We start from the raw sequence: 14,394 nt of genomic DNA, 5'->3' as shown, positions 1-14,394 counted from the left end.
TCTCTCTCTCTCTCTGGGGGTGGGGGGGGGGGTATGTGAGTACTGCATTTGGCTAGATCAGCATTGGCCAATTCCATTCTTGGTGAACTGGATGGAGTCTAGCACTGTCTATGATTTTCATGCTCAGACACACCTAATAAAACCTATCAGTAAATGAATAGGAGTGTTTGAGCAGGGAAATCTGAGTTTATTCTAGATTGCACCAAAATTACATCTACCAGAATACTAAAGTTCATTATTATTAAGGAAAACAAATGTATTTATTAGACAGAGAGAAAAGGGCAAAAACAACATATATACAACTCATTATATATATATAATGATTATGTATTCAAATTGAACTTAGACATGGTTCAGGGTCTGTTAGCCTAATAAAAGGGACCTGGCCCATCTTTCCCAATGTAAGATTTCAGTTTCCATGTCTACTAGTGAACAGCACTGTTGGTCAATTCATTCCACAACTGAAGTACCTTTGTCTCAGTGCAATGGTGAAATGAAAAAAACAAGAAAATAAAAATGTCCATAGGACCTACATTTGACAGGTCAGTAGGTGTGTATATTAAAAAAGATCCACTCTCCATAATAACTGCAGCTGCAAAGTATGATGCATGTGATTATTTTTCAACACGCTGTGTTTACCATAGAAAAGCGGTACCTATGATCAGAGTTTCTCTATGAACAGACTAGACAGGCCGTGCTTGTCCAGGCAGGGCAGCTGGGTGGGTGGGGCAGGCGAGCACCAGCCATGCCCCTGCCTCCTGCAGCCGCAGCCTCGCATTGGCCTGCGTCTCAAAGCCGCTCTTAATGCGGGCCACGTTGGGGTGTCTGCGCCGGTGCCCAGGTGGCTGTCACTGTTGCGTCAGGCAGTTGTGCGGTGTGCACTGGGACTGCTCCTCCAGCTCGGGGCAGGGGGCGCCACTGTTGGCCGGTTTCAGCAGGATGTAGCGCGTGCGGTGGCGCACACCTCCGCGTGAGCACGGCCCCATGCACAGGCCCCACGAGGACCATAAGGACACCTCACAGTCCAACGGTGTCTCTGCAAGAACATGAGCCAGCCATGAATGAGTGCTCAAGGAGCAGCCCACCCAAAAAATGCTAACAAATCTAACAGTGGGAACAAAGTGAGTGTGAACAAAATGGGCATGAGTTAATTTGCCAGTGTTAATGGGTTAGCTTTCATTCATTTGCATAATGCTAATCTTTTTCTATCTCATCAGTCACTTATTTCCATAAAGCTAATTGTGCTCTTTTAGTTTTATCTCATTTGCATAATGATTATTGGCCTCTTTTAGCTTTTATTCATAGTTTGCTATGTTATAATTGTAATTTGAACTATTTTATTCAAGTTTAAATGGTATGTCAAAGGTTTTTGGTGAGGTAAATAATAGCACATGCACAAGCTATTTCCTCCTTCAAGTCTATATTTTCACCTGAGAACTGCTGTGGCTTGGTATGATGGGGTAGAATGTGATTAGAAACATGGTTCTGTTGACGGACAGGTGAGCGTGTCTGTCTCTTCAGCCATACGGTGGCCAGGGGCGGGAGCTCTGTCAGGCGTGGGTAGTAGAAGGAGTTAGCTGGATGATTTGGCCTTTGAGATGTAATCTGCATTTTAAAATGAAACAACAATGACGCAGATTTTGAGGTTTCTTATATCCCAGCACATAATTGAAATCACCTATTTCAAAATATTCTTTTAATCCCAAAAGGAACATGACAAAGGAAAAACTAATTTAATAGAACACTTCCTAAAATAAGACCACTGTTGTACACTGGATTTCATGGAAAATGTTATGCGCATTATCACCAGCCCATTAGAAAAGGAGCATTTCTTTTCTGCATGGCTGTCACCAGTACTGTAGAAGGTTTCTCAGGTGTAGAGGAGAGAGCTCATGGACTGTCTTACCATGGTGATGTTCTCCGGGGGTGTTGTGGGAAAATTGGGTGAAGAGAAAGTGAAGCCACTGTCTGTCCCAGCATCATATGGGTGCAGGTCAATGGTCACTTCCTGCTTCCACTGCCCCATCTCACACAGGTTTAGACTGTCAATGCCCACAAACCAGTCAGGACTGGGAATCACTTTCACCATCAGGGAGAGCTGAGTGAGAAAATGTAGCGTAATTAGACACACAGAGGCACATACAGTTATGCACACATACCGCCACAGATTCTTATAAAGTAAATTTTTTGGCAATTTACTTTTGTGAGCTGTACATGCCTCACTATGCAAGAGTAATTGAGTTCATAAGTCATATCTGAAACATTTCTTTGCAGCAATTTCCAGAATTTTCCATTTTTCCTATGTTTGTTAGACTGAAACCTGCTGGGTGTTTTTCCTTTAAATGGTGATGAATGTTTCCTGTTGGGATATGACCTCATGCAGGAAGAGCCCCTAGGTCACAGCACACACACTCTCAGTCCGTCTCAAATACACACATACAACCACACGCAATTACACACGATCCTGAGGGACAGGGCTATTTCAAGATTAGAGCAAAAGTTGATATGCAGCCAGAGTTTTTAGTGGAGCATGCATATAAAGTGCAACCAAATGGACAGTTCAGATACATTACTGCTTATTACTGGCTTTAGATCTGAAAGGTTGAAATCACCACATTAGTAATGCATGAGGTAGCTGAGGTTATTCTGAGCCCATGATCAGGCACTGCTGCAAAGCCCACAGTGTCCTTTATTATTCACATTTTGTTTTATATACATCGTATTCCGATAGAAATACCATATAATATGAACATTATCTTCAAAACGTCTGCCTATAATGATGCACAGTTTCCTCTTCCAATATCCTGTTACAGAAGTAAATGAATTGATCTCCCAGCCAGCCTTGTTTTGCTCTTCCTCCCCCTCCTGTCCTAGTGCCTTGACTTTTCCAGGAATCCGCCCTGCTAGATCACTTTCACTGGCGTGGGAGCAGTGGGAGCGGCCACATCTCTCCATCGTCTACTATGGTCAACTAACACTGGTGAGAGCAGACTAGGTGCATGTACACACACACACATACATACACACACTAGCAAATCGGTGGCTACACCATCACACTCATACACTTTTTGGCTTCCATTTCACTTTAAGTTAGTGAAAGACAACCCCCACGCACTCCAACTCTCCCCTGACCACCAAACCTAACTTACAGCAAATTACACCATGTCAGGAAAAATTTTTGTTGCCATCATACTTTTCTCTCTTTCTCAGCTGCTGCTTGAAACTCTAGTATTGCCTGTTTCCCATTAAATGCATAATCGCTTGAAAAGTGACTTATAAATATTTATGGGCAAACAATTTGTGGCTTTTGATAAACTAGTTCATCTTAAGTGTTTGTGTGACTGTGGCCAGAAGGACTCTCCAAGCTAAATCCATCAAATGATATTCCAATCCTTACCCTATGATTACGTGGCTGTCTGACTGAAACCCAGTCCGTTCAGAAATGTTTGAATGTGAGCTTTGCCCTATTAATGCACTTCCATACGTCAGTACTGTGCAGGTAAACTAAGAAAGCTCTAAAAGGCATGTGCAACAGAGTGATCTTGTCTCCACATTAATAGTACATTGTGCTGTCTCCATAACATCCCAGACAACTTGGCCTTTTCATTTCTGGGGAAGTGCATGTAAGGTGAAATCAAGATGTCTGTGTGCTGGCCTGAAGACATTGCTATGGCATAACCACCTAATGTGTCATACACACAAACACCCAACAGGCTGCAGGTGCATATAATGCTGTGCATCTGAGTAAAGAAAGGGAGAGAAGGGAAAGAGAGATGAAGAGCAAAGCAGAGAGAGAGAGCCAAGGATCGTTCAATACTGCATGTTCCATTGTTCAAGTTGTTCGCGTGTGACAGGTGGTAGAGGCCAGATAAACACAGATAAATATCACATTCCTCACACCCTTGTGTCTACTCCCACATGCACACAAAGACACTCACAGAGCCACGAGGCATCCATGGCCTCATGATAAGGCCTATAAACAGCCTTACCGCAGCAGACGTCCTGCCTGTCAGCTACGAGCGGGCAGCCACATCAGACACGTGTCCGAGAGCCACAGTGTACCTGATGTTTTCTTTTCTTTCCTTTTTTTAGGAGGCTTCTTTTCATTTTGCAGGTGCCAAATTGAAAATAGCCCTCTGGGTAATGAACACAAGTCGTCGCATCCCCACCTGTGGCCATTTTTAGCCGCTACGCCCAAATGTCCCCCACCGGTCAGGGGAGCAGCCATGAGTCAGTGGAAAGCGTAAGACATTGGAAGATAAACAATCAAGAGTGGCAGAGAAGGATCCAGACGATGGCTTGGGCTGCATGGCGCAGAGCTCAGGGTACAAGAGACACAGGCCAGAGACCCGGGCCTGGGGAGAGGAGGATGTGGTTTTGGAGGGGGCTCAGAGCACAACTCTGGATGGTTCTGGAAAGCCGCTTTGGTTTTTGCTGTTATTATGGTCTACTGAGCACTTCACAACTAAACGCAAAAGAAATTGTTTTCAGTTTTGACCTACTATGTAACACTAGGATCCCTTACCTAGCATCCTGCTAGCCAACGTCCAGTCTCTGGATAACAAGCTAGACGACCTCTGGGCCAGGATAAAGTTCCAGAGGGACATTCGGGACTGCAATCTCCTCTGCTTCACCGAGTCGTGGCTGAACCCAGCGGTACCAAACCACGCTATACAGCCGGCCGAGTTCTTCTCGGTTCACCGCATGGACAGGACGGCAGATTCGGGGAAGTCGAGAGGCGGCGGAGTGTGTGTGATGGTAAACAACAGCTGGTGCAACAATGCCAACGTTGTTACTCTCGCCTGCTCCTGCTCACCCAACCTGGAGCTGCTCGCCCTCAAGCTTCGTCCCTTCTACCTTCCCCGGGAGTTCACTTCGGTCATCATCAACACCGTGTACATCCCACCTCAGGCTAACATGGACACTGCACTGTGTGAACTTCATGAGGCTGTTACAACAACTGTAGATATGGTACTATACAATGGATCTGTACATTCTGTAGATTGTGTACATATATACTCAACCATATACATTGTACATTGTGTATATAATCACAATATACATATATATTGTACATACATTATTAATATATTTTGTACATACATAGAATATATATATTTATCTGTATATATTTTTTTTTTCTCTATGCACCCCTGGTTCTCTTCCTCAGTTTGGACAGAGCACTCTCCACCATTTCACTGCGTGTTGTACTGTGTATGACTATGTATGTGACAAATAAACCAAACTTGAAACTTGAAACTAGTGGCAGGATTTTCATATCTTCTGGTTTAAATGATTAGCATTATACATTCTATATTTATTCTTTGAAACTTAATAGCCTGCTATATATGAGTTACCTCATAGATCATCTACAGGTATTCAGATTATTTAAAAAACTATTTAGTGCTTGGCTATATTCACTGTTTCTGGTCATGCATGAAGCTACAAAGCTATTGATCTGGTATTGTCAATGAACTGTGTGTAATTTTTGGTGTTCCAATAGAGCTGGATCCGATAATGGAGTGTATCGCCAATGAATACATTTCATGTATGTTTTACTCTTCAGTGGACACCTTCTACAAAGTCTGGGATCCTTACTTAGGGAATATTGGACCTAAGCTGTCATCTTCCTTAATACATGGATTTCCTAAATCGGCCTAACCTGTCTCTTCTGTTTTTATTGCAAAACCCACTTTCCTGTAACTTTGCCATCTATTTATATATAGGGTTATATATATATATGCCAGACCAGAGGACAAATATCAGCTTAATAATACTGAGGAATGTGTGAAGGACATCAGACACTGGATGTCAAGAAACGTTCTCTCACGTTATCCTGTTAAAACAGAAGTGCTTCTATTAGGCCTACAGACTATGCCTTCTATTAGGCCTACAGACTATGCCTTCGCTCTCTAATTACATAATAAACGTTGATGGTCTCCCAATCACACCTTCTTTAACAGTTAAAGATCTTGGTGTAATTATGGTCCTCAGGCTCTCATTTGTAGCTCATATAAATAATATTTCTAGGACAATCTTTCTCCACCTCAGGAACATTGCAAAGCTTAGGAACATACTATCTTCACATGATGCAGGAAAGCTAGTCCATGCCTTTATCACTTCCAGATTGAACTACTGTAATGCCTTACTATCTGGTTGTACCACTGCTCCCAGTAAAATTTCATATTAATAATCAAATACTTCTAATGATCTACAAAGCACTGAACGGTCTTGCCCCACCCTTGCCTTACCCTGACTCTCTATCCTCTCTTTGGATACAGTTACAAATACTTTCATTTCTACACTCTCCCCATCAATGAATCATCTGTGCCCTCTCTCCTCTAGACCCACTAAGTCCTCCCCACCTGCCCCCTGGCTAACAGAAACACTTCGCTGCCACAGGAGAGAACTAAGGACTGCAGAGAGGTGGTGGAGGAAATCTCATGTAGATTTAGACCTTAGCTCATACAAGTCTCTCCTTTCCAAGTTCTCACTGGAAGTAACATCTGCAAAGTCATCCTACTATAGGGAGAAATTCAAATCATCATCATCATCTGATCCACGCAAGCTCTTCACTATTTTTCTTCTCTCCTTAATCCTCCCCCTCCTTCCTCATCTCTTACTCCAGAGGATTTTATCACCTTCTTTGAGGAGAAGGTTGCAGCAATCCACCAGTCCTTTTCCTCTGTTCCCAACCCTCCAACTAACGTGCATTCCTCAACATCCAACTCTCTGACTTCTTTTTCTCCTCTCTCCACAGATGAAATTCTTCTACTCCTGACTTCTAGCAATCTGACTACATGTCCGCTGGATCCGATTCCTTCTGCTCTGTTCCAGACAATCGCAAGAGATCTGCTTCCTTTCATCTCTGTCATCATCAACAACTCCTTATCTTCTGGATACGTGCCTACTGCATTCAAAACCACCAGGGTGGTACCAATCCTCAAGAAGGCCACACTTGACAGCTCCAGCGTTACCAACTACAGACTGGTATCACTTCTTTCTTTCCTCTCAAAAGCCCTTGAACGAACAGTTTATAATCAATTGTCTCTTTTTCTCACCCAGAACCAGCTGCACGATCCCAATCAGTCTGGCTACAAACCACAGAAACGGCCCTCGTAGTGGTGACTGAGAAACTTCATGCCACTAAAGCTGCCAAACAGTCATCTGTTTTGATTCTTCTAGACCTTTCAGCAGCCTTTGACACAGTGAACCACAACATTCTTCTCTCTGTTCTTTCCAGGCTTGGTGTGACTGGCTCTGCTTGAAGATGGTTTCAGTCCTATCTGGATGGACGGTCCTATTAGGTGACATGGAGAGGATCCACATCTAAACCGTATAGACTCTACACTGGTGTTCTACAAGGCTCAGTATTAGGCCCCCTTCTCTTCTCTTTGTATACTCGTTCTCTTGGTGATGTAATATCTTCTCATGGTTTCTCCTACCACTGCTATGCCGATGACACTCAGTTATTTCTTTCTTTTCCACCCTCTGACACGCAGGTCTCCAGACGTATCTCGGCATGCTTGACTGACATTGCGTCATGGATGACAGCCCACCACTTGAAGCTCAACCCCAGTAAAACTGAGCTTCTGTTCATCCCAGGTACTCTCAACCCTTACCATGACCTCACTGTTTCCTTTGAGAACTCCCTGGTATCACCATCCGAAGCTGCCCATAGCCTGGGTATAACTTTGGACAACCAGTTGTCGTTCTCAACTCATGTTTCTAATCTAACCCGGTCTTGCAGATTCCTCCTTTGTAACATACGAAGGATTCGACCCTTTCTTTCGCAGGAAGCTACCCAGGTGCTTGTACAGTCTCTTGTGATCTCAAAGCTAGACAACTGCAACTCGCTACTTGCTGGTCTTCCTCTAAGAGCCATCAAACCTCTACAACTTGTCCAGAATGCAGCAGCACGACTGGTCTTCAATCTTCCGAAGTTCACACGTTACTCCACTGCTGCGCTCCCTTCATTGGCTCCCTGTAGCTGCACGCATCAGATTTAAAACCTTGATGCTTGCCTACAAAGCCAAAAATGGACCAGCCCCTTCATACATGAGGTCAATGGTCAAAGACCGATCTCTACCTCGAGTACTTTGAACCTCAAGTACGGCTCGGCTTGAAATACCTTGCTTTAGGTATCATGGACGACAAGCATCGAGACTATTTTCTGTCCTGGCTCCAAGATGGTGGAATGAACTCCCACTTGATGTCCGGACAGCAGAGTCCCTTGCAGTCTTCAAACGCAGACTGAAGACCCATCTATTTGCAGAATACTTAAAAGACAACTGACACTGCTCCCTTATTGACTGACTAATTTAGTACTTATTGTAGGGCACTGTTTATGTTTTTTAACAAACTCTAGCACTTATTGTTTATAGCACTTATCATTGTTTAAGATAGACCTTATGTATTTTGTACTTCTAGGTATCAGCATTCATCCCTGTATTCTGCAGTATTCTAGTTCATTGGTATGTTTAATTCTAACCTACTATACTGTACTTGGATATATTCTATGAGTAAATGACAAAGCACTTTTGTAAGTCGCTCTGGATAAGAGCGTCTGCTAAATGCCATAAATGTAAATGCCCCACAGTACAGAGACAGAGAGCGGTGGAGTGCTGATGTTCTAGGGAGCCCTCATGCCTGTGTTTCCTTGTGGTGCTATACTTAATGCTGTGCTGCCATAGCCTCTGCCGAAGGTCATCTTTGTACATTATAGTTCCCTAATTTACAAATCTTTGTACTTGGACATGCCTAATAATCTATTCTTTCTTTCTGTCGAGGTACACCTACTCCTGATGTCATGTTGTTACTGAGCCTCTAAGGCTCCTTCCACCACCCCCTGATGACCCATGCTGTAGCCCACCAGCCCACCACCCCTCCACCCCAGCTAACCACTTCTCCGTTGCCCTGAACAGACATTCTCATGCAAGATGGGGTTCGGACACACGTGCTATGACTTCTAAAAACTGGAACAGACATTCATTACTTATTTTTTATTTAATTAGCTAATTTATTTTTCTCTCATTAGTTCGTCTTTATTGTTTATATTGTGGCTATTGTAGTGTCCTTTGTCGGCCAGAGGACCAACAGAGGATTTTATCTTTAGGACCTGACATCAACACAACTTGTTTTAGGCAAGATTTAAAAAAGAAAATTAGTTTAGTATAAGAATTTCATCAATAGTAACTTAATAGTAACTTAAATTATGCTTTATATATTGTATGTATATTATTAATAATTGGTCTAAACAGAGATAACTGCCAAGTTAGCACATCCTGTGAGCCCTCAGCCCATCAGCCCCTCAGGCCTATCAGCCCCTCAGGCCCATCAGCCCCTCAGGACCCTCAGGACCCTCAGGCCCTCAGGCCTTTCCATCTGGACATACCAGTGGGCTCCTTGGCAGCAGAAGCAGCTCAGTGGAGCTGTGGCCCACACCGGCGGGGATCCCAGCTGTGCGGTACATGGAGCCCAACGCTTTTCTCTTCCTTGCTTCCTTGGCTTCCTTCCCCAGCTCCACAGTCACACCCAGCTCAGCGAATATCTGTACACCAAGACTCGCTGGCGCCCCCTCCTGCCACAGCTGGTACTGATCATTATGGGTGACAGCTGTAGGGAGATGGAGAGTTAATTAAGCAATTAAGATTTAATTAAGATGTGAAGAAAATACTTTCATGTGGTACTCAAAGTTTAGGTGAAACATCTAAAATGATTTTACTGATACTGATTTAGTAATTCACGTGTGACCAGCTCTACATAAATAAAATAAAATCTATCAAAATAAAACCAGGTAATAATAATCCATAAGGCATGTCGTGGCATGCTGATGGACAGGCACATGTACCATATACACACTCCAGGAGCTTTGCGTCCATCTAAACACCCACACACGACCAAACGCACTTCTGCCATACTTCTGTATCCTCTCAGAAACTCCAGTGTGCGCCAGTGTGCGCCAGTGTGCGCCAGTGTGCGACACAGTGACAAAACAGCTGTAACAGCTACTAAAGCTTAGAGGAGATTGAAATCTCATTAATAAAGTTTTTAATTTATGCAGATACAAACCATTTTGGTGGGTGAGAGAGAGAGAGAGAGAGAGAGAGAGAGAGAGAGAGAGAGAGAGAGAGAGAGACAGAGACAGAGACAGACAGAAAGAGGAAAATATTGTTGGTTACACTGACATACTTCATCCGTTCAATGCAGGGCATGACTGGTTGTGCATATACGCAATCAGTCAGAACCAAATGTCTTCACCTCAGGCAACATTACCACAGAACCACAGCAAGCCCTCCTCCCCCTGCCATATCTGCCTTTACCAAACCAAACCCTCATGTAGACAGGGTCTACTCACTTCTTCACATCTACTCTCATTTCTTTTCAATTTGACTGCAATTTTAAAACAAATTACTTTAAAGTTGAACAGGGAGGCATAAAGGAGTGGCCTGATCTGTCCCATCCCCACAACCCACACACACCAGATGTAAATGTCTGGGTCACAGTCGTAGGGCCTTACATCCCCCTCTGGCTGGCATTGCTTGGTAGCCCGGTATTAATGCTGTGTAACATCTGTATGCAGAAGGGCACCAAAGGTCCATTTCCCTCTCCCACTTAGCTTGTCTCTGCCCTGCTTTTTCTTCGTCTCTCTGTCTGTCTCTCTCGGGCTTCTTACTCTCCACTTCAGGTCAAGGGGAGCTGTGGGGTACCTGGTATCATCTGGTAACAGTTATTACACTTCCCCTCCTTTCCCCCCCCGCTCTATTTCTTGCCCTCTGCTTTCCTCATTAGGCTGCCTCACTCACTTATGGAGGAGGTGCAGGGGGAGGGGGTTTGGGAAGTTCTCATGGGGTTGTGGGGGGCACCACGGTAGGTTAATAGGCCAGCTGTGAATCTTCAGCCTTCCAACATGTCACAACCTCAAGTAAGACCTCCCCTCCCCCACCCGCCCCACACAGACAAATTTCATTGGGAACAGAACTGAAATCAGGGAGTGCATGGAGAGGCTCTGTGGAGGCAGTCCAGAAGGGACAGCCATCTTTTTGGGCTGGTACACCTCATACTGAGCTCCAGAGCTCAGCAGAAGGTAAAGGACAGTTTTACAGAGTATCTCTTCTGACTCATATACCCTATAGACATGTCTTACCTACAAGTTTGGACCACTGTGCGGGAGGTCGGAATAGGGGGTACTGTTTCGGGAACATCTGTGAGCTCCAGTGACCAGTGAAGACCAGGATGTAAGAGGCAGCTCCTCGAGCAGTGCATGCAGTTTCATTGGCCACTCTTACCGGCGAGGCACAGGAGAGGGTAAGCTTCAAGAGCACAATAAGCAGGTGCTGAAGCCAACCAGGGATGAAGGTATCGGATGACATCATCTGCAGTAAATATAAAGTGGGGAAGACATCACTACAGGCTTGTACTCGTGAACTGCTGCAAAACCTACAGATTACTGAAAATCTAGATAATTTGCCGGTGAGTTGAAGTGCTTTTGTTAGACCAGGGCAAACCATATGTCTAGCATGTAATTGTTCTGCATTATAAATCCAGTACTTCTTCCTACCAAATAAAACTTCTTCCTACCAAATCTTGGTACAAATTTTGTACCTGAAGTATCAAACTTCCGAATTCGTTAACTTGATCACTGCTTCATAGATATTCTTTAGGGACTGAAGCTGATGCCTCGCAACTGTGTGAATCCTCCAAATCCTCTGCATTCTAATACAGAGATTATTATATCTGAAATTATATCATCATAATTTGCGTAGAATGGTGTTACAGCACTTTGCACCAGGTGCAAGGTTTTCAGATGGGCCCCTCAAATCCTTTGTGATTAAAAGCTGAAGACAGGGACTGCAGTTTATTTTTGCCTCTTGCTAAGCAACCAGGCACATATAATGATTGGTCAATCTTATTTGTGTCTCATTACATCATCTCGTAATTTCAAACCTTAGATAAGCACAAGTTATGGAGATGTCCTGAGGTTCTGTTATGTTAGCCCATTTTTAAGAGATACCAACATATTACTGTCACTTACACATATGCAACATTACATATGCTAAGTCACTGCGTGTTTGTAGTGTGTTCAGTTGCTCTTGACTAGAGGTCAGAAGCTTGCCAATTTAAACTCCTTTATAATGACGTAACTGTTATAAATGGTGAGACTGGTGTAAAGAGCCAAACTTAAAATAAAGCATCTGTCAGGGCTGTGCAGGGTCAGATGAGGGGCGTGATGACAGAGCAGGAACTAGAGCAGCAGGTCCCTCTCTCTGTGCTCTTTTCTGCTCCTAGATGGAGCTCTACCTAGAGCCTCAGATCAGCATAAATCAAACTCCACAAAAGCCCTTCAAACCCCAACCCCCCCCCCCCTCATCTCCTCTCTGCACATGCATACACAAGCGTGCGCCGACATGCTCCCATGCGTATACACACACTCCCTGATTTACTGCCTGGCCGCATTAAAATAGCAGAACAGTGGCAAAGCCGTTCGGGCTGAGATATTTCTGTCTGAGTGGCTGTGTGAAGTGAGAGCGCCGCCGCCGCGGTCGGCGCGGCACGCGGTGGCATGGCTGAACACTCCGCAGGGAGCTGCCCTGTCTGTCACAGCCACTTTATAAAGACAATAACGCCCCGAAGGTCACTAGGTCACTAGCACCAGGTCTCCAGCACCCACCCTGCCAGCTGTTTCCTTAAATGAACCAATCACCCATGATCAGATGGGTCCACAGATTAAAGAGCAAGCTTCAACCGCCTCCTCCACCCAAGTATTTTTAAACTTTAAAGTGGCTTTTAAATTTTGAAGTCATTAATGCAAGTTAAAAGACTGATGTATAGGCTTTTAGAAAGTGTGTTTAGCTAGAAGGAACTGTAACAGCACAAAACAATGATCAGACCCATGCAGCACAAAGTGGAGAACAATAATTCTTCATCAGAAGTGATATAAACCATATTAACATATGGGACAATGTTGAGTCACCCGAGGTGAGCTAATGTCTAACCATCTAATTTCTAGGTCTTTGGTGCAATCTAGACTTCCTCAGATTTGAAAAGAGGCCTAAATCACAGATACAACTGCTGAAGGACGAAAGCTATGTTCGTTTTCAGTGTGACCGTCTGTCTTCCTTTTATTGGACCACAGATCTGAAAGGTCTGATGCAACTCTTCTTGGAAGCCTTAAAGTCGTGTGTATTTATCGGGTACACTGCACTGCCATAAAGCATTTTCGAGAAACCAAACATGACCAAAGAAAGATGCTTGCGTGGGAGAGAACACAAAGTGAGAATACAGAGAATGTTAACACACAACTCATGAAAACAGAACACTCACTCAAAGTCTTTCCATTGACATCTGCAGAAAACGACACAAACACAACAAACTCAGTTACTGTGCTGCACATCTCTATGTTGCCAACCAACTTCTGCATTACTTCATAAGGACTTGATGCATTTGATCCAAGTCATTTACACAAACATTTGCTAATTAAAGTAATATGTTTGACTTCTCATTTCATTTAAGGAAATATTAACCACATTTACCACATCTGACAGTAGTTCTTTTCCTCAGTAACACCTCTTTCTGCTGCAATGTTATGACATGTGGCAAACAGAAAATCTGTCATTTGTGTCTTGCATAACACAAAACTAAGACTTGGGGCACCTTTAAAGATAAAATAGTGTTTTGCATTAAAAGTTATTGTGATTGGTGAAGAAAAAAGCCCGGAGCCAGAATTGCCAGTGTTATAGTCAGTTCCATTGATTTAAAACTTAACCAGTACTGTTGGCTTTGCTAGCTTTAGTCACACTGGCCTAAAGCAAACCAACTTTTATTTGCCCTCTTTGTTAGACAAGCCACAAGACACACACACCCTCAAACCTCATATTCAGCTTTCAGACAGCATTTCCCTTCCATGAGCACGAACCAGACACAATAAAATCAGGAGAGGAATAGAAGAGCCAAAAAAATGCTCGACACTTCTTACCATGCTAAGACAAAATTACCGAGCCCGACACAGTGTGAAACACAAACGACAGAAAGGTTGAGAAACTCCCATTTTCATCTCATACACACAGAAACCACAGTGATGATGGACTTTTCAAGACCATGGAATAAGAAAAATTGAGCAATAAAGGAGAGAAAAGAAAAGAGAAAGCAAGAAACTGGTTACAGGGAGTTCATATGTTAAATCACTCAGAAAGAGGGCACAGTTTTTGAAAGGAACATCAGTCCTGCGGAGAGAGACAGAGATGGACAAGATAAGAGGGAGAGCACAAGAGATGCATTTCACAGCGGCAGTGCGGCTTGTTCTTACCTGTTCTGGAGGAGGTCAAGAAAGGAAGAGTTGGAGGAGATGATGTGCAGCACTGTGCAGTACTCTTCTCTACTCTGTCTCTCTTTCTC

General features: G+C 43.8%; 1 protein-coding gene across 2 annotated transcripts; it reads right to left on the bottom strand.

The window, feature by feature from the left end:
* Positions 1-179: 179 nt before the first annotated feature.
* Positions 180-14,394, bottom strand: spon2a (spondin 2a, extracellular matrix protein). Of its 2 annotated transcripts, XM_026999331.2 has the most exons (7): positions 14,306-14,384; positions 13,324-13,344; positions 11,147-11,375; positions 9,395-9,615; positions 1,907-2,098; positions 1,431-1,605; positions 180-1,036 (listed from the first exon to the last, which is right to left on the bottom strand). In XM_026999331.2, exons 3-7 carry the CDS (start codon positions 11,373-11,375, stop codon positions 849-851), a joined length of 1,005 nt encoding a protein of 334 aa, XP_026855132.2. In that variant the 5' UTR covers positions 13,324-13,344; positions 14,306-14,384; the 3' UTR covers positions 180-848. The 2 variants fall into 2 exon arrangements, with proteins under 2 accessions (XP_026855132.2, XP_026855131.2); XM_026999330.2 differs by lacking the exon at positions 13,324-13,344 and having other exon boundaries at positions 14,306-14,394.

The sequence above is a fragment of the Electrophorus electricus genome, chromosome 12, assembly GCF_013358815.1.
Source record: "Electrophorus electricus isolate fEleEle1 chromosome 12, fEleEle1.pri, whole genome shotgun sequence".
Lineage (NCBI taxonomy): Eukaryota > Metazoa > Chordata > Actinopteri > Gymnotiformes > Gymnotidae > Electrophorus > Electrophorus electricus.
Note: the sequence above shows the minus strand (reverse complement) of the source record. Positions and strands in the feature narration are given on the sequence as shown.